This window comes from Acipenser ruthenus, chromosome 27, assembly GCF_902713425.1.
Source record: "Acipenser ruthenus chromosome 27, fAciRut3.2 maternal haplotype, whole genome shotgun sequence".
Lineage (NCBI taxonomy): Eukaryota > Metazoa > Chordata > Actinopteri > Acipenseriformes > Acipenseridae > Acipenser > Acipenser ruthenus.
This window is the reverse complement of record NC_081215.1, coordinates 8,444,058-8,464,720: the sequence shown is the minus strand read 5'-3', so window position 1 is coordinate 8,464,720 and position 20,663 is coordinate 8,444,058. Positions and strand designations below refer to the sequence as shown.

The following is a 20,663-nucleotide window of genomic DNA, read 5'->3' as shown; positions in this document are numbered from 1 at the left end:
TAAATAAAATGTTATAAAGTGATAGTTTTGTATTTAATTATAGTGAAATACTGTAATTGTCAGCCTGACTTATTGTGATTAAGTGATTAATGAAATGGTAAATACTTCGGTTTTGATTTTTAAAGTTTTGTGTGGACGTAAACCCATAGAATGTCAATGGGTCCTTGTGTTTACATCGCTTTACAAATGCAGGTACATTCATACTGTACTGTATATAATTTGGGAATCACCAACCCGCTTAACTGTATACTCTGTTTAAGTGTATAAATATTGATGAAAAATAGGCTCTATATATATATATATATATATATATATATATATATATATATATATATGTATATATATATATTTTTTCTCTCAGTTTTCTAAAGAACAGCTACATTCCTGAGCTGTTTGTCAGTTGATGAATTTGAAAGAAAGGCGCATGTAGAAAAAGGAACAGAATGTTCTGTCTCAAGTGATCTTATATGAGACAATATATTTATCCAACACCCCTCAGCTCCTGGGTACTCGGTTTTTGTTTTTTTTAGGTGTGTTGCTAATTCGTAGGAGTCCAGGATGAAGAAGCTTTTACCATGGCAGATATCTTGTACATGTTCACACATCCTAAAAACAGAGAAGAGGGGTGGAGGCACCGGGATTACGGTCAAATTAAACCAAGATAAGGACTAAGGAGACTTTTTCATGTAAAATGTCTTTAATAACATTAAAATCCAAAATATTTAAACAGAAAAAAAAACAAAGAAAAAAAAACAAGCACACCCCACATAATACAATAATATAAATCATTAAGGCACATCTTCTGGAAAAGAAAAGAACACACTGTTTTTTTAGTAAATAATTTAAAACAACATACACCACTTGAGAAAGATGAGCCCCTTCCCCCCTAACAGATTTCTTGAATACATCTTAAAATACTGGTACATTACCCACACTGTATTTATACTATAGCAACATGTTTGTTACAATGCTCCACTGTCAGTGTGGGGACTACATTGTTGTGATACTTGCATTGAAGCAAACATTCATAGAAACAATACTAACTACAGTATAATTACAGTACTAATAAACTACTTATAACAAAGGTATGGCAAAAGCAAAACCTTCAGTGTTTTCCTCCCAAACCAGTACTGACACAAAGATGTAATTACTAATGGGTTAGTATAATTACCTAATAGAAAACATTGTCTTTTCTTCTTCACAGTGTACACAAATATTTTGCATTTGAGAATGGTATTTTTGAATATTATAATTGTTTTTATACACTAACAAAGGCTTTAATTAAACAGTCTACTTTACTTAGAATTTACAGTATGTCAAATGTAATATCCTGTCATATTCTCACAAAATGGTGCACTCTCATGCACCTCTGTGACGTCTATTGGATAAAGTAAATACAGTTTTATTTAAAAGACAATTCTGAAAAGAGATTACAGTGTTGCCATGAATTAAGCCAGTTCCTAGCATGATATTTCAAATAAAAAACGAGAATATGTGGAGTTTGTGCATTCTAATTGTAGGCCATCTTTCTCATTGAAGGGTACAGTAATAAAAGCACAACTTGAGATGTCCTGCACTGGTTAAGCCAGAACTGTGTGCCGGACCGGGAGCAGCTTCTGACAGCTACGACTGGAAAGGAACCAGAGCTGCTCCTCTCAGCTGGTGTCTCCACTGGGCAGGGTGTGGGGAGGACTCCTGAGGGGAGGAGGGGCATCATAGAATAGGGGGAGAAAGGAGAATAACCACACAGTAAATGTGAAGAACAAGGTGTATCAGCATGCCACAGCGGTTCTTGTTGGAGAAATCGGTTACATGGGAAACACAGTTATGTCACGTCTACTATCTTTTCTGATCTCCATCATTATTCTCAAACACAATCCACTGTCCCATGTTGATATGTTCAATTGCACTAAGCAAGGGGGTTGGAGAGGGGGTAGTCAGTTGGGTCTTGAGGGAACTGCTTTGGAGACGGTGGTGAGAAGGCAGGGAAGCAGAGGGATCACTGGCCTGTCAATCATTTGAAACCATCCTTGAATTCCATCCTTATGGGTTTTTTCTGGAATTCCCTAATTTTCGAGATGTATGGCTATTCACATAAACTAACAGCAGAGGAATCCTGTCATAGTTTAATCTTCACATTGTTTTGTTATTATTGGGACTGTTCCGAATCCAGGTCTCTTAAATCCTCTGAAGCTATTGATCACTGACATGAATGTCTGTAAATTACTAAATGTAAAATGGCGTCCTCTTTCTCACTGTGATGTGTTTTGAGAGGTCAGAAATCTTACAAAAAAACGCTAAGAAAAGTAATGGAATATGAGGCAATATAAATAATACCATGCAATAACAATAATACAGTACCTATGCTGTTCAAGGGGAATTTATTGAGTTGTATACCGGTACTGTTTTTTTAAGACATATTTAGGATTTTAAAGACAACTTTTTTTGCAGTTTCCAGTATTGTGCTATTTTATTTTAGGTCTTTTCTCACAGTTTTCTCCTATTAGATCCTTTTCCGCCCCTGTGACGTCCCATTTCTCTCTAATAACTTGTTCCATTGGATAACTAAGTACAATTTGTTGTCTTTAACAGAATCATCATTTCTTATTTAACCAGGTAAAAAACACACTGGTTTTGAGGTGAAAAACATCCCACTAATATTTGACTTTACGATGTTCATCTCTTTAGAGGAGCTTATTGGTGAAAATAAAGGAGACATTTATAATGTAAAGCTTTTAAAAACAATTATAATAATTGGGCTTGGCTGCAGAATTAGTCCATTTGAATTGATGATAAAGACCTGCTTGTGAATCAGTATATCCCTTCTGGCCATAAAGATGAACTATTTCCAATATATCTTCCTGCTGCATTATTTTAGTGTTATGGTGAATTAAGTAGAGGGAAATGTTGCTTGGCCCTAATAGTTTTTTAAAGCACATTCTTGTAAAGCATGTAATATACTATATAATAATTTCCCAGATCAAATGATGTATATTTTGTTTTCTCATCCCCTAAAACTCTCCCATTGAATCATATTTGCACTTTCTAAAATATTAAAGACATTCTGGGGTTTTCAGGGTATTAGTCTTAGTGTTAGTTTATATTGCTCAGAGACAAAATGCACTGTTCTGTGACACAGTGAATACATAATGGGATCTAAATCACCAGTTACCCTCATCATATATATATATATTGGATTTAGCTGCTGTTATTTTATCTATTACTACCATACATATATTTAAAAATGACAACAATTCACATCTTATTAAAGTTTGATTCAGTACATTGTTATCAAGTCATACACTTTCCCATGCTTCCTCATGTTTGTATACATGCTTTTGGCATGCATTTACCATCCATCACTTCTATTTACCACCATTTTACCATAGCAGGCATTTATAAGGATACTCCTATTAACATACAATAAAAATGCTGACAGATGTCACTAAAATGGAAGTGTGTTGTGGGCATACAGTAAATATGAGCTTTGACGCCCCAGATAAATGCATTAAAGGCAGACTGGAAAGCATTTTTATAAATGGATTATTCTCTTACCCAAATGTCATTCATGGTATTTGGTTTCCAATTCTTGATTTGTTTCTGTCTTTATCATATCTTTGGAAGTGATGTTTAAAATATTTAAGCATGAAAAGTTCATAGCCCCAAGCCTAGCTGCTGAAGACTATTTCAAATAGCCTTAGTATAGTTTCCAACATGGAAGTTTTGCATCATCGATGTGAGAATAAAGGTTAGAGAGTTAGGCAACCTATTTTCTAAGGTTCTTTGAGATTCAGTTCTCAGTGTCTCTTGTTAACAGCAGCAAATAACTCACAAATCATTGTCAGCAGGGAAGCGCACACAGGCCTTGCAAGTGAGACTAAATGAAATACACGAGTGTCACTCTCTAACCGCTAGTCTCACACTGAAGCAGCACACCCTGTGGGTTCATGAACTACAGCTACTTGAAATGGGTTTCAGCAGCTCAGCTGTGGCAATGAACCGGATCGCAAACGTGCTGAAATACATTTCAATGATGTGATGAAAAACAGATACTGTACAGGGCAAGAATTGGGAACCAGTAACATGGATGAGATTGGGTAAGAGGACACTCCATTATTTTATACCTTTTCCATTCTATCTTTAAGGAGCTTGGTGGCACTAGCCCTAATCAGGTTTGAATCACAGTGATTCACACATGATTTGCTTCTATGTGTATACTCATGAAAGGAAAAGGCTAATAGCAAGAATTTGATTTTACATGTAGGTGTTTTACAGCGGTAGGCATTTTTATTTATTTGGTATAACAAATTTAGCTTTACATTGGCCTCAAAGAGTCTTGTCTGTTGCAAAAACTAAACAGCATGTGACCAATGGCTGGGCATAATCCAAACTACAAGTACTGCTCCCCTTTCTCTGGTGGAGACATTTTTACATTTGTTCTGCAATTTAAAAGAAAAGAAATGTTTAAGTAAGTATACATGTATTAAAACAAATTAGACTACCAGTTACTTAAAACATAACCAAAAGTAATAATACTGACAACATATAACATTATTTAGACATTATTTACAGCATACAATATTGTTATCACAATGTTAATTAGACTGTTCGTTACATGTTCAGACATTGGCCATTTATTATCTATTAGAGTCCATATTCTTTCACAGGTTTTGATAGGTCAGGGTGCATTCTTTCTATATTATCAGATGCAGATAGAAACATCTATAGAGAGTGCATTTTATACTATAGTGAAGTAATAAGGGTCCAAATTTTGCATCTAGGAAGGAACAAGGAAACGGAAAAATTAAGTGGAACTTGAATAATCTTCAAAAGAGGCAGGGGGTTTGCTCAGTCAGGAAAACTAGTTTCACTCAACAACTCAGCCCTAGATCAGAAAGAGAAGAGACATTCAGGAGAGGAGCGTTAGCGGCAGGAAGACATTGCCATTGTTTTAGTGGAAGCAGCAGGAGACAGTGGAACATGATGTCAGACAAGGAAAGCCCTTAGTTTGAAAGAAAGGGTGAAAGGATTAGTTATATACATGATGGAAGTTTCTGTAAGTTACAAAGTAGGGGTGGACAAAACTGGCCCTTCTGTCCCACAAGGAAAGGCAATAGCTTTTCCATGTAGTATTTAAAATATATAGGAATAATGCATTTTCATTATATATACAGTATGTTTCGTATATTTAAATATATAGGTTCACATAATACTGTGCTCGTCGATTCGATAATTCACAAATCCTGTTCATTCATTCATAAACTGCAGATGGGCTATATTTTACTGTATAAAGGTCTTTCAATATTTCATTTCTGGATGTGAAAGTCAGATAGTGAATTGAAAAGGGAGCACTGTGTTGTGAATCAGTCTATTTAAAATGTCTAACCTATAAGAACATAAGAACATAAGAAAGTTTACAAACGAGGGGAGGCCATTCAGCCTTGCTCGTTTGGTTGTTAGTAGCTTATTGATCCCAGAATCTCATCAAGCAGCTTCTTGAAGGATCCCAGGATGTCAGCTTCAACAACATTATGTACAACATATATAAAAAATATTTCAATATGGGCAGGTGTCTGTTCAAACTATGTTCAAAATGATTTAATAGAAACAGTTAAATATCCTAAAGTAATGACTTCTTTCACATGACCTCTTTAATCTGGTGTGGAATGACCCCCCAGGGCCAGAATTGCCCAACCCATTATAAAATGAACCAAACAAAGTTCAGAAGAAAAATCTCATTCACTAACGAAGCATGCCTGCCATGAAAACATTTAAATAAATAAACACTTAAGAAACTTAACAAAGTTTAACTAGAAGTGTCTTCAATGTGATGTGCTCTGTATACATTGATGCACATGGTATGTCTAGATGTGTATCTGCTTGTAATCCTTTTCATACCCTGTGACACACCCTACAAGTATTGTCAATGTGTGTGCTAGATTGGAGTGGGATTGAAGACAGTGTTAAAAGATCTACCATTGAATCATGTTTTTAATATTCTATGCTGCTGCATAGAATCTTGCATTAAATCAAATCCAATGACCGAATGACTGGACGAATCACACTGATTCAGGTTTCACCATGTTGCTAAGCAGATGTGACGCTTGATTAATCTACTCAAATTTTCTTTTACATACATTATAGTTGTTACATAAACAGAATACTCCATGAATGCCCATAGAGTGTTGCGGTTATTTCACTCATGATGATAGCCAACCCCTCGTTTTGGAATAACTACAGAACTCTATGAACTCTCCTGGTGTCTCCTCTATATATGGGATGTGCCCACAGAATTGGTTCTGAGTTCAGTATGCGCTGTTAGGATTGTAACACTCCAGACATCAACTTGTATTTGGTATGAACCACATACACAGTATATTGAATGATCTTGACTATTTTTCTTATATGTAGGGCATTTTTCCATGATACTCAAACTATTGTTAGTTGCTTTGATAATCAAAAACCAATAATCAAAAATAAATGTGATTGTATAGCCTTTAATTGTTCATTTGGAAGTTACTAGAATTCCTGGAATGTATATCAAACCCACAGAGTACGTAAGAATTCTCTATCAGATTTAAACAACGAATACCACTCTCACAATGAAAGGCAGATTTAAGGCTGTTAGTGCAAACTGTGGTCATGGGCATTAGAATGCAGATTTAGTTCACACTGCTTAAATACATTGAAACATCTCAAATAGGATTCTAAAATAAAGTCAATGCTACCTTTTACACAATCAATAACAACTAAGAAACATAAAGCTGGAACACGTGCAATATTTTACAATGCATTAAACAAACCTGGTTCAAAAACAATTATCCACAATAATACATATATAAAGGAAGGATTGCAATATAACATTGGTTTCGTTTACTAAAACTAAATAGCTGTCTAAATAGAGATTTAAATAAAAGAGATAAGGTAACCCAGACTGAAAGGACAGCTTCAGTATGATTGTACTCCTTGAGCCTGGGTCCTGTTTAAACACAACAGCAGTTACGCTGCATGCTGACTGTACTTGCTTCTGCCAAAGACTGCAGATTTCCCCTGTAGTCTTTTCAGTCCACTAAGAGTCTATTCTATCTATTCCTGAGCTGCTGGGTAGCTTTGATAGGCAGAAGAGATCCACATATTTGAGTATTGGATTGTATTACTGGTAGCATACACCAGCTGCATGTTTAAGACCAGTTAAGACTAATGGAGTTGGATACAATGTATTTTGTATAATGTTAACATTACATGTTGTGTTCACCCTACATGGAAATCAAGCCCTTCAGAAAGAGCTTTCCCCTTTATAGTGAAGACATTAGCTGGCACGCTGCCATGTTTGGGTTTCAGTTGTCAATTGAAAGCACTGTACTGACTAGATGTTTGTGACATTGCTAAAAAATAAAAACAATCTAATTTCCCTGTATCTAGGCTCAGTAAACCCCAAGCACTTTTACCAAACCTACTTTGTATCACTGTACTACAATCTAATTTACAATAGCAGAAAGATGCAATAGAGCACCACCAATGTCATTTATAATAGAATCCCATTGAAACAATTCATAAGATGTCATTTGGAATGGACAAACTGTGACACAGCCAAGAACACACTAAGGTTTTCAGAGCTGAAACATCAGCTTTCTGTCTTATTTGATTTGATTTTTTACATTACAAGTTCTTTATCGTCTCCTTTTCCCCATGGCGAGTACACCACTGTTTATCTGTGCAGCTGCCACCAAGGCTCTCAAAGCTGGACATAGAAATGCAGGACTAAAGCACTTACTTACTGTAAACAATAAACTGCTTATTCTTAGAGAGGATTTCAGTGTTTTTGACAGAGAAAGTATGTGACAAGATGATTGTCATTGATTTTCCAGCAGTAACTTCCAGAATAGAAATAAAACAGTAAATAGAAAACAGGGATGTAATCTAGGGAAAAGGGGACTCGGGAATGTCTTAGTGCATGTCCAGTCTCTATGCTTAGTGTTTGTTGTAGTATTATTTACACGTACTCCCTGGCTGTGGATGGCTGGGATTGTCTGTAATACTGTTGCCCTCTTCTCTCCTCATTAGGACAAGAGCAGCAGAGAAACGACCCTCCCAGCATGGTGAGACTGGCGGCCGCCCAGCCAACAAACAGAGCAGAGCCAAACTCATACCTGGAGTGAAGGGACACAAAACAGGAATATGGGAAGGGTCATTCACACTATATTTGAGGTTAGAATCGTTACAGTTTTTACATTACTGTGCCCCCCCGGTATAATACTGAAGTCGTGAGCCATGCTGTTTGTGTTCCCCCTTATAACAAAATGAAAGTGCTAGTGGGATGACATTCAGGGGCAACTGGAAGCCCCCTTTAAACTGGTTATGTGGTACAAAGGGCTGTCTTATAACAGGGAGCACTGAATTAACATTGCTTTGTACTGCATGTGTAAAGCTGTAATTCATGTCTGGGTTCTGCATCACTTTAGTGGTTTCATCATGTGACCGTATCCACCCAATGGAAAGAGAAATACATAAATAGACCCTTACCTGGCATTCACAGGTGTGTTTGGGTTAAAGAATTGATGGGAGACTTGTGTTGCATACCAGGACACAGAGATCAGTGTGCACAATCCTGTAGGGCCAATGCAGACACCAGGATTAAAAATGAATCAATCCATCACAGAACACTGAGAAATGGATTGCACCAGAACATCTCAGAGTTTATACTGTCAACGTGCTGTTTGCATGCTTCAGTTACATATTAAATCCACTGTTGACTTACATTCTTTTTATTTAATTTTTTACAGTGTTTGCCTCATGTGTAAATAGTGTATTTTGTTTCTTTTTAAATAAAATTAGTTCATATTTCAGTTTGTGCTAGATATGGCATGGCTGGGGGTTAGAACCCCCTTTCTAATGAGACAGGTGTGGAAGGTGGGCAGGTGCTAATTGATTTATTGACTGTCAATTAACCCTGGCCAAATACTATAAAAACGAACTGGAAGCCATTTCCTTTGTTCTACCAGCTTAGAGGTGAATCAGAAGAATCTTCAAGACTGTGTGTTTAATCAGGCTGAGTGAATCAAGTACGTGACCACTATGTTCCTGCAGTGGGACCTCTTAAAGTGGGAGCAGTGTGCAGACAGTGTTTTGGCTGGCCTTTCTTTTATTAGCTGTGTTTGTATGCCACTGGGTTTTGTTTGGACTTTAGGTATTTAGTATTTCTGTTTACCCTCCAGTTTGTGTATGTGCCTGTGCTCTATTATCTCTGGTATTGACATGTGGCTGTTCTGTTTGTGTTTTCACCCAAATCTGAAATATTCAACTTTGTTCTGTTACAGAAGTAACTCCCCACAGCAAGTGGGCATCTTCCAATCCCATCGCCAAGCCAAGCGCCCATGAGCTCCACAGCTGATGGCCCCAGGAGAAATGTAGATGTCTGCTTAAGCTTGCCAGGCGTCTGGCCTGTAGGCACCACGTTTGCACAGTGAGGTGACTGTTAGTCCCTGATGTTCTTGCTTCCCTAACCCACAGGAGCACGAATGGCTACTTTTCTAAGGAATGTGTAAATGGGACATTTAATGAATTACATGGAAAGCACAGTATAAAAGCAGTGGTTAATACATCTTTCCAGTTATTAACTAACCAGCTGCTTCCCCTAATAACTGACATACTTGCACCCAGTGGCACATTCTGACCTCAAGTTGAGGCATAATGGACAGGTACCTGAAAGTAAGAAAGGCTGTCTTTCTTTCTTTATCCTAATATGGCTGTATTTCTAAGGATGTTTGCTATATCATGTGCTTAGAATTAGTATGTGGAATTTAATTTGCTATAAGCCCTTTATAAGCACATATTCCCTATTCAGTTTCTCCCTGGGGTAATTTATTGCCCAGATATGCTATATTGGGAACAGGTCTGTGTACACCAGGTTTCAGGGCAGCAGTATTTAGGCTTTTTGGTACATTTCAGTTATTCAAGACCCAAAATCCAGATATAATATAATAATGCTGCTTGGGGGTTAAATGTAGCCCGTTATAAATCTTTACTACAGTAAGTTTGCAGTTTTCCCATGCTTTTCCGATGGTTGTACTATACTGTTTTAAAATGCGTCCCCATACCTCTCTGGTAAACCATGCTTTCTTACACTTTGCTATTCTTTTACTACGGCACACTTTTATAAGGGACCACACTGTGGGGAAGACCATTTCAACCACCTGGGGAGGCTGGCCCTAGCCAGGTAGTGCTGGCAGTTGAACTTCTTCCTTTCTGCTTCATTATAATGAACCCCAGTTAAATGAAACAAGTCTACAGGCTTGTTACCTGCAAGCAGGAAGAGGACCCCTCCGGAGACAGCAATCCTGCTCTTCGTGACGGGGTTGTTGTCTCCCACTTTAGTGCACTTCATTCCCACGACGCTGACGATGATCGCGAGGAAGCCCATCAGCACGGACACCACCATCAGCGCCCGGCACGTCTGGATATGAACTGGAACAGAGAGCAACGGCTGCATTGAACTTGCAAAGCACACAATCACAAGCTCTGTGCAGACACTGAACCACAGAGAGCAGCGGCTGCGTTGAACTTGTATAGCACACAATCACAAGCTCTGTGCAGACACTGAACCACAGAGAGCAGCGGCTGCGTTGAACTTGTATAGCACACAATCACAAGCTCTGTGCAGACACTGAACCACAGAGAGCAGCGGCTGCGTTGAACTTGTATAGCACACAATCACAAGCTCTGTGCAGACACTGAACCACAGAGAGCAGCGGCTGCGTTGAACTTGTATAGCACACAATCACAAGCTCTGTGCAGACACTGAACCACAGAGAGCAGCGGCTGCGTTGAACTTGTATAGCACACAATCACAAGCTCTGTGCAGACACTGAACCACAGAGAGCAGCGGCTGCGTTGAACTTGTATAGCACACAATCACAAGCTCTGTGCAGACACTGAACCACAGAGAGCAGCTGGTTTGCGACTATTGAGACAGGCGCAACACTTTAGTACATCTACCCCTGAGTCGGTCCCTGTTATCAAAGAGGCAGATTAATCCTACTCGATCTCAAGTCTCAATGAACACACGCATTTTAATGGTCCTGTGTAATCTGAAATATGGTAGAAATAATAACATCTATCTGTATATTTCCGGATACAAAACCTTATATGAAATTGGCATGAAGAACAGCACTAACTCCATCTGTGCTGAATAGTGGTGAGGACTGGAGTCCCAGTCATTTTAATATCAAACCTCCCATTATTTTACCCAAAGACATGAAGATAAGCAAACAGTAATGTGAATAATGGACATGCATAACTATGAAACACTCAGTGGTGGTAATGTATCTGTAATGTATATGTAGGCTTGCTCCTGTTCCACATTTATTTTTCAAGAGCTCACATAACGTATTTATTTGTGAGCTGACTCAGTGTTTTATTGAAACATCATGAAACCTGTTAACTGAGCGAAAGGGCTGCAGGGGTTTTGTATCTTAATGCAATGATTTTCAATGTATTCTTTGCTTCTGACTAGAAGCTGACCAAATGTGGTCAGGGCAGAGAGTTCCACGCTAAGGAAAATCTTAGCAAATGAAACAGGTGTCAATCATACCTGAAGCTTTCTAATTGTTGACTTTGGATACAAGTATCTCCGCCCACTCAATCAATTCAGCTGGTCAGAGATGACTCATAAACTGAAAGTGGTGATGCCTGTTATATTTAACAATGAGGGATCCCAGTCAAATACGTGCGAGCCTCTGAAAAATACACAATGAAAAGGAGCAAGCCTACGGATAAAAGAAACTGGACCAACATGTTCATTAGAAATCTGGAAGACATTGTTTCATATGAAAATTGTAATTCTGGGTATTTTATGTTTAATTGCTGGGAAGTCCTGGGGGATGGTTCAGATTATTTTTATTTCAATCCCCTGCTTGCGATGCTCTGGCTCAATACAAGGTTTTGTGCCCCCCCCCCTTGGAATTCCTCTGTAACCCACATGGTTGAGACCGACCTCAGCACTCACACATGCTGTAGGAGTATTGAGGTCTTTCATACAGATACGATTAGGAGGGTGCTTCACAATGGGACGCTGTGTTCCCTGCTTACAGAGCCTGTTAAAGGGACAATGCACAATTCCACAGCGATTCCATTATAAAAGTTTATCATAGTGAAAGCATAGCAAGATACAAAAAAGCCCAGTGAAAGCATGGTTTACCAGTGAGGCATGGTAAAGCATATTAAAAAATAACATTGTAACAGTATAAGTATGGGAAAACAAAGGGGAAAGCATGGGAAAATCTGCACAATCCCTGTGCAAATGTATCTTGGTAAACTTTTATAAAGGTTAAGTATTGTTTAAATGTATTAAAAAATATTTATTTGTGATTGTCGTTTGACATCCAAGCACCTCGTTATAATAGGGATCTAATTGTGCAAAAAATCTGATTTAGCAGTATGATTTTTGTCTCGAGAGCTTACTATTAATTTGTGGAAAATAAATAAATCCCCATATAGTGCTTTGAATATAGTTTCATAGTTCATTTTTTTCAAATTGAAATCAATTCAAACAATAAAACAACAATCGTCAAATAATAATGTAGTTATTAAAGTTTAGGAATCAAAGGGAGAATGGAGAGGAAAACTGAAAACAAGAGAGATAAAGGGAACAGAGAATAAATGGATCACGACTTTCCCAAATCTGGGTAGGGAAGACATCTTTAAAGACGTGTGTTACATTACTGTACCTTCAGTAGTATCACAACAATAATGTTTATTTTAAAAAGCTCGTCTAAACTATACATTTAGAGAATAGCTTCTGTTATTCATATGTCATCCTATTAAACAATCTATAGTGCTGAATTCAGAAAATACTAAAAGAAACAAAAATTCAATTACAAATGTTCTGACTAGAATTGTTTTTCAATGTCTTCAGATGTTATGCTATATCAAAAACATTGAAAAAGATTTTCAGTCAAAATGTTTGACATTGAGTTTTAGTTTCTTTTAGTATTTCTATATTTATCCATATACAGTAGTCGGGATAATTCACTATTGAATAACTTTTCTAACCTGGACTTTTTTCTGTGTCAAACAAAACCATAAGCTGCTCGGTTCAAACCATAAAACACAAAACTTCACAAACATTTTGCTACTATCTAACTAAAACATGAACATCTGAGAAATGGCAGCACATGTACATGTAGATTTGGATGAATATGTAAATAACCTGGTACAAGCTGTAGAAACCATTGTAGACCAGTTTAGGATATCTGAGAAACGGTTACCCTTCCTGGTACCACATTAAACTGGAAACAATGAATTCACATGCATTCAGGTGACGTCAAGCCTGTTACTCCACCTCCTCCGAGCATGAAATAAGTCCCAACTGCCAACTGTAAAAATGTATAGTGAAATGAATCTGAAATGGTGTACAAGGGTACATAATTGTATTGGGTTTTTGGGGTTTTTTTTTTTACATTTTCACCATTTTTTAAAACTTTTAAATTGCATTCCCTGCCTCAAGATGGCTTCCCATGTACCTGCATGGACCTTACAGAACTACATTTCCCATCATCATCCCTCATATATGTAACTGAGATGGATCTACCAGTGAGCAGGAGGATGATGGGAAATATAGTTCTGAGAGGTACATGCGGGTACATGTGAAGCCATCTTGAGGCAGGGAATGCAATTTAAAAGTTTACAAAAACTGGTCAAAATGTAAAAAAAATAAAATAAAACAATACACACACCTTACGTGAACAGTTATAGCAACACATGGGAACATGTAACACAATAAAATTAAAAGGTCCTTATGTACACTTTAAGGATGGATTCTAAACTATCATTCTCTTTGCTAATCCAAATCAGTTGGTAGGAACATCCCCTTTCAGTGAGGAAACAGTAGGTTGCAAATGTGATGACATCATAGCTCTCCATGATGAGCAAACAAAGCCGACTTGTCAGGGGGCTGAGTATGTAAATGCAATGATGATATCATAATACAAAGATCAACAGTAGTGTAGGTATAACATTGTGTGTGTTATTTTGCACAGTAGAAACAATAGCTATATAGTTCAAATCAGAGCATCTTAGTGAATGTCCAGAGGATGACAAACTAGACAAACAAGTGTGCTGTATGCTAATAGAATCATACATCAGGATAGTAGTTCAGGCGACAGGTGTTAAATATCATTATTTATTCTGTGTTCGGTTGGATCCACCCTTATAAAAGTTTCCCATAGTAAAAGAATAGTGTAATAAAATATAGTGAAAGCATGGTAAAGCATAGGCAGTGTTCCCCGTTTCCAGTTTATTCAGAATTTTACCAAAAAATTACATTTTAACTGGATGCCAGTTTTTACTGATTTATACCTGATTTTTGTCTATTATTAAATATTTTCTTGGTACTATTTTCTAGGAAATACACAATCTTTTGATTAAAATGTTGTTTTATTTTGACTTTGTCATTGTAATAAGCAGCCCTACACTCTATAATAAGCAGCCCTACAGCAGACGTTTAGACGTCAGAGGATCAAATAACATTCAAACGTGGTTCTCTGTCACTTCACAAGCACATTATCACCTGATTATGTTGGCCAATCAATTATTGTGGCAATTGCTGGGCATAGTAACTACTAGCTTGATCAAAAACTAAATTGAAATACTTACACGAAAATATAATATTTTTTGTGGATGAGGAACGGGGAGAAAACATAAATCAGTTTATGAATATTGAAAAGAAAACGAATGTTTTAAAGTATATAAAAATCAAAAATAGCAGAAGTGGGTCAGACGAGGCACAGAACACTGCAAATACTGCTGCATTGAGGTACATGTTCGCACTGACAATAAAATAACATACTGAAAGTAAGCGACACATTAAACTAAAACAAGAAAGTGAACTGAGACAAGCAATCCAAGCACGCTACTTTTAGATGTGCTTTAATAAAAAGAGAGCGCAGAATGACTGTGTTAATGAGTTTGTCAGAGTGCTGTGCTTTGCTGGACAGCCACTGTTTATTGCAGAGAGGTATGTATTGGTGACTTTGTGCGACAGAAAATGTGGATGCTTTAGTTGGTAAACTTATGGAACGTATTGATGAAAATGTCCAGTGTAATTTTTGACGCGTCTCCCGATGGCTTGCACCGCCCAGTTCTGTCAATTTTCTTTTCCTTTTGTGATTTCAAGCCGTATAAACCTGGCTTGTTTTGTGCTTCTGTAGATACTATTTCCATCAGCACAGCGATTGCCCAAACGTTCGCAAAGTACCAGCTAACTTGGGAAAATGTGGTTTCGACTTGCAAAGATTCTGCTTCATCATACATGCCAGGGACATTAAACTTAATCAGAAACCAGAACTGCTACGCATCGTATTCCACATGTAAAGTGTATACTGAGATTTTTTTCCACCCGATTATTACCGATGTTTCAATTAAAAACAATTATTTTACCGGTTTTATTTTTTTAAAGATAAAAAATGAAAATGCGGAACACTAAGCATAGGTAAGCATAGTGAAGCCCATAGAGGCATGGTAAACGATGGTAAACTATTACCATGGGGAACACTGCAAAATAACCATTTACTGTTAATAAAGGTGCACCTAAATGACTTTGTTGCTCCAACAAGGTAGCAATAACAAAGCTAATCAGAAACAGGACAGGTGTACCAGGGTTGAAACACAGCTAATCAGAAACAGGACAGGTGTACCAGGGTTGAAACACAGCTAATCAGAAACAGGACAGGTGTACCAGGGTTGAAACACAGCTAATCAGAAACAGGACAGGTGTACCAGGGTTGAAACACAGCTAATCAGAAACAGGACAGGTGTACCAGGGTTGAAACACAGCTAATCAGAAACAGGACAGGTGTACCAGGGTTGAAACACAGCTAATCAGAAACAGGACAGGTGTACCAGGGTTGAAACACAGCTAATCAGAAACAGGACAGGTGTACCAGGGTTGAAACACAGCTAATCAGAAACAGGACAGGTGTACCAGGGTTGAAACACAGCTAATCAGAAAGAGGACAGGTGTACCAGGGTTGAAACACAGCTAATCAGAAACAGGACAGGTGTACCAGGGTTGAAACACAGCTAATCAGAAAGAGGACAGGTGTACCAGGGTTGAAACACAGCTAATCAGAAACAGGACAGGTGTACCAGGGTTGAAACACAGCTAATCAGAAACAGGACAGGTGTACCAGGGTTGAAACACAGCTAATCAGAAACAGGACAGGTGTACCAGGGTTGAAACACAGCTAATCAGAAACAGGACAGGTGTACCAGTGTTGTCCCATGGATGGCTCTTGAGCTCTCCAGTATATATGACACTGAGCTCCTCAATATCTTTTTTAATGTAAAGTGGAGGATCCCTTTAAGGCTCTTAATGGATTGAAAAGACTACAAGGGCAATTAACACTACAAGGACAATCCATATTTTTGGTAAATGGAAGTACAGTCTGTTTAAACCTATTATTTTATCTATTTTTTGCTACTAATCAGTCCGCTTTTTTAGTCTTAGTAAACAAAACTTATTTTTGGTTAGTCTTTTTTATTTTTACAGCCCACCACTGCTCAGTTCCTGTGTGTATATATATATATATATATATATATATATATATATATATATATATATATATATATACACAGTCTATTGTATATTGACAGCCCAGTGCTCACAAATCAGTCTCAATCATCTTTCAACTTTCCACTTAATACTCTATTGTGCATATCCACCATAAAGCCTTTTACTGATCAAAATCCATATGTCAAAAAAACTGAAGAAAGGGATCCCAGGGCCAGACTGCCACATGTACATCTCACTCTGTGACACATTGCCAGTGTTCAATATACGAGTGCTAGTTTGGAAACCAGTCCATTGTAATAGTGCAGTTAAATTTCCTGTAGAGAGTTAACCTCACTTCTATATAAATAGCTTTTGCAGGATGCTGTGAATGAATATCATTACCGTCACTCAAGTTATGCAAAACCACAGTTAATGTAACACCTCTCACCAATAATTAACTGTAAATAAGGTGATGAATAATAAGGGCTGATTAGGGTGTCAATCGCTTCTCAAGGCTATTTACGTTATTAAATCGTCATTAGCACATTTGTTTCTGAAAGGAAAGAACACACATTATGATTCTAAAACGAATGAGAAACAACTTACAAACCACTAAATCAAGTTGTTTTGTTTCTGGTGTAGTCACTTTATTGGGTGTGTGTTTCCTTTCTGAAATAGATGGTAGTAAATCCATACTGCACTATCAGTACAGAAAAAAGTTACTGTATTAAAATATATATTTGGCAGGTTGTTTGAGTGGTTAGCTTTTGAGGGACCTTAATTAGGGATTGAAAACTGAGCTATCACTTTCAGCACTGAATGGTGTTCAATAACTACAGCCTGGTTTTGTGAGAGGAGGAATTCAGGACTGGAAATGTTTGAACTGGTTCTTTTGTGACTGCAGAATATGTATACACTTGCAGAGGTCAGCATAACTCTAACTTCTATGTAGCTTACACAAGTGCAGAATATTTTATATTTTTCTGAGACATATAAAATACTGCATCCCTCTTTCTATCTGACATCAACTACTTCCAATCAGCAAATAAACAAATAAATGACCATCGCCACACTGGAAGTTTCAGATACTGGCCAATGAGGAGCCTGCTCCACCGCAACCTGTGGGACCCTCTGTGCAGCAAAGCAAGGGAGGATTTGAAGGGATATAGGCAGGGTGTGGGGTTTTCTGTAAGGTGACGTTTTTCTCAAAGTCTCACATTTAAAAATACAGTTACAGGGTGGTGTGGACACATTTAAATTACTATCAGAAAAGTAATATTTTTCCACTGAACGCACATCTATATGTGGTATATACGTTATTATTCGCTGGACAGATGAAATGAACATATTTATTACTGATAAACACACAAGTTACAGATACTGTTGATATTTTTCCATTTGTCCAGTCACTTTTGAATCACTCTGTATATGCTAATGTTGAGGTTAAATTTCATAATAGTGAAACTTAATAAATGCAACAGCAAACGTTTTGACTAGAAGCCTTTTTCAATGCCATTTAAAAAGTCAGCACTATTGAGTGTTTATTACTTATGGATAATCTTAACGGTTATAAATGAAAGTCACAGGTTATCCAGTTCATTCTAAAGAGCTTGCTGGATAATTCTAACATCGACCCATTTTGGGCTGGATAACCAATTTGTGACTTTAACAGTGACATTTTAAGACAGGCAGATGTGGAATGATTTCATACATGAAAATGTCAAACACGTCACCACTGATACTCACCATCCAGCGACAGCAGAGAGTCGTACACCTTGCACTGCACCTGCCCTGTACTCTGAGAAGCACAAGACATCCACAGGCCTTCATACAGACCCACCGCAGTGATGATGGCATCGCCAGCGTAGGACGACTGCTTCCACTGGGGCAGGGCTGTGGTGGAGATGATGCCAATCCACCCGCCAAGTGCCAAGAAGTACCCCAGCAACTGGAAACCAGAGTTGGCCATTTTCTTTCTTTTCGAAGCAGAATGTTGTTCTTCGTGTCTTCTTCTTGGGTCTGATCCTCAAGGTGCTTGGGATTAGCTAGGAATCCCCCTTCCTTCAAGGAAAGAAAGTTCAGCTCCAGAGAAAAGCGGTGAATCGCAAATCCACTTTTCTGCTTTGTTCTGTGTTTTTGTAGTGTTACACTTCTGTTACTATTTATTATCTCTTTTCCAGTTTTTTTTTTAAAACACCAAAGAAGTGAACAAGAAAAAAAATAACACTACACCTCTTATTTCTAGTAAGTTTCTAGTCCCTTTTTTAAACAACCTGTTGTTAAGCCGCTGTCTGTCATTTGGAGAACTTGTTTTGGCCAGTGCAATTCAGAAGGCTGCAAATCACAGTATTCCCCCTCATTTAGAACCAACCCTAACCCTCGACTGGCCCTTTAAGAGGCCCCCTACCTGCAGGCTGGTAGCTTGCTGGAAGGTGCTTAATGTTTGCAGCGGCAGCCGGGATTGGGGAGAAGGCTGTGTAGTGCCTGCATAGCTTCCTTGTCACACTCCAATGGCTCTGGAGGGAACTCGGGGGGCTGAACAGCAATAAAAACTTCACTGCAAACAAAACAGCCTTGATGTGCTCCACAGCTGCAGAATGCTAAAGAGATGCCTGATTGGCCACCAGCTCTGAAAAGATACGCCCACTGAAAGAATTAGAAATTCCACACAGCGGAATTATTAAAGAGACTGTATCCCATTTATCATGATGGACCCTTTACTAAACTGGGACCCCAGGAATATTGTAATGAGGGGCACAGCACAGCACAGCACAGCAGGGAGGGATTCTAGAGGCTTTCAAGTGGGCCTGGGGTAGTATAGTCTTACTGTCAGGGCATAATAATACATAAAAAAAGGTACAGATGCTTGCAAATTATTATAATAATTATTACAAGAATTCAATCTTAATGTGACCAGTGAGAGGCTTTTTTTAGTCTTCAGTATTAGTAATGTTGTTAATTACACATTCACCATGAGCGGCTGGTTTCACAGACCCCAGTTAGCACTAATCTTGGACTATCCAGTGTTACTTTAGGTGTAAGATTGTCCGAGATTAGTGCAATCGGGATTGTGAAACCAGCTGACTGCTTTTGTGTTTCAGATAGGAAAATGGCCTACGAAGTGATACACATTAAGTAATACATATTTGTTAGCACTTTGTGCTTTGGCAACCAATTAAGTTAAGTATAAAAATACTAAAGTAAAGGGATAACTAAAGCTGTTGTATTTGTGAAAAGAGGAACATATCGGGGTCTCTTTGGCTCACCGAATGATATGGTCATTTTATAGTTCAATCAGTTGTGTACAGGTGGATATTGTGGCATAGCCATTGTGTGTCTACAAGACCAGTGTGTTGGAAACACCTGAAGCAAATGTTAACAGTGTGTGTCTGTGTCTCATTGACTGTCATCTTCAACTCATACAACATCATGTGGGCAGTGTGGTTTAGGTGCAGGTAACACAAGGTGTTTATTGCATTTCTCTAAACAGTGTTGAAACATGTAATCGTACTCTCGCTTCTTCTTCTTCCATTTATTTAATCATCCCTGGGGTATTTAGCTCTGCCACTGTTGGTATTTTTAAAAACATGTTTTTTATTATATTCGATTACGTTTTTCAATACCATGAATAAAAGGTAAAAAATAAAAAGTGTTTCCAGTAAATTCAAAGTTTACTTTTTACAACCTACACAGGGGTCCTAAGAAAGATAACTCCACTCAACACACAGCAAAAGACTATTCTACCCACTGGACAAGTGAGTAAACCCACATATAATAGTTTAATAAAATAAAACAAGACACTGAAACAACTGAATTCGTTATTTGAGGGTCGTACTTCTTTACGTTAGCGTTGAAAGGGTTATTATACACTCTAAATGAGCTCAGTTTTAAAAACAACACTGCAAGCTCCTAACTTTAGTGTTGACAGCATGCCACAGCTAAGGCATGCTTTTTTGTTTTTCTGAATGCCTCTTCTATCTGCCCATTTTCAATGGTGATGCTGGAGAAACTACAGCTTCCATAATCCCGTACTGCAGCACAGCACTTTTGTTTCAGCAGGACAGGCACATTGCCCAAGACTGCGGAGAAGTAATTTTTTTCTGTCCTGATTTGG

At 37.9% G+C, this 20,663-nt stretch overlaps 1 protein-coding gene across 3 annotated transcripts; it reads right to left on the bottom strand.

The window, feature by feature from the left end:
* Positions 1–676: 676 nt before the first annotated feature.
* Positions 677–19,107, bottom strand: LOC117432262 (claudin-19). Of its 3 annotated transcripts, none has more exons than XM_034053929.3 (5): positions 18,296–19,107; positions 10,300–10,464; positions 8,524–8,608; positions 8,004–8,150; positions 677–4,439 (listed from the first exon to the last, which is right to left on the bottom strand). In XM_034053929.3, the coding sequence occupies exons 1-5, from the start codon at positions 18,516–18,518 to the stop codon at positions 4,391–4,393; spliced, it is 669 nt and encodes a 222-aa protein (XP_033909820.1). In that variant the 5' UTR covers positions 18,519–19,107; the 3' UTR covers positions 677–4,390. The 3 variants fall into 3 exon arrangements, with proteins under 3 accessions (XP_033909820.1, XP_033909822.1, XP_033909823.1); XM_034053931.3 differs by having other exon boundaries at positions 677–1,695; XM_034053932.3 differs by having other exon boundaries at positions 677–4,885; positions 18,296–19,105.
* Positions 19,108–20,663: the final 1,556 nt, after the last annotated feature.

What these genes read in the sequence shown, in the direction of transcription:
- LOC117432262 (XM_034053929.3), bottom strand. Translation starts at nt 18,518, where the DNA reads ATGGCCAACTCTGGTTTCCAGTTGCTGGGGTACTTCTTGGCACTTGGC. An exon ending in CTCTCTGCTGTCGCTGGATG is followed by an intron (nt 10,465 to 18,295) that starts GTGAGTATCAGT and finishes TCTCTGTTCCAG; the next exon opens with TTCATATCCAGACGTGCCGG. An exon ending in AACACACCTGTGAATGCCAG is followed by an intron (nt 8,151 to 8,523) that starts GTAAGGGTCTAT and finishes CCTTCACTCCAG; the next exon opens with GTATGAGTTTGGCTCTGCTC.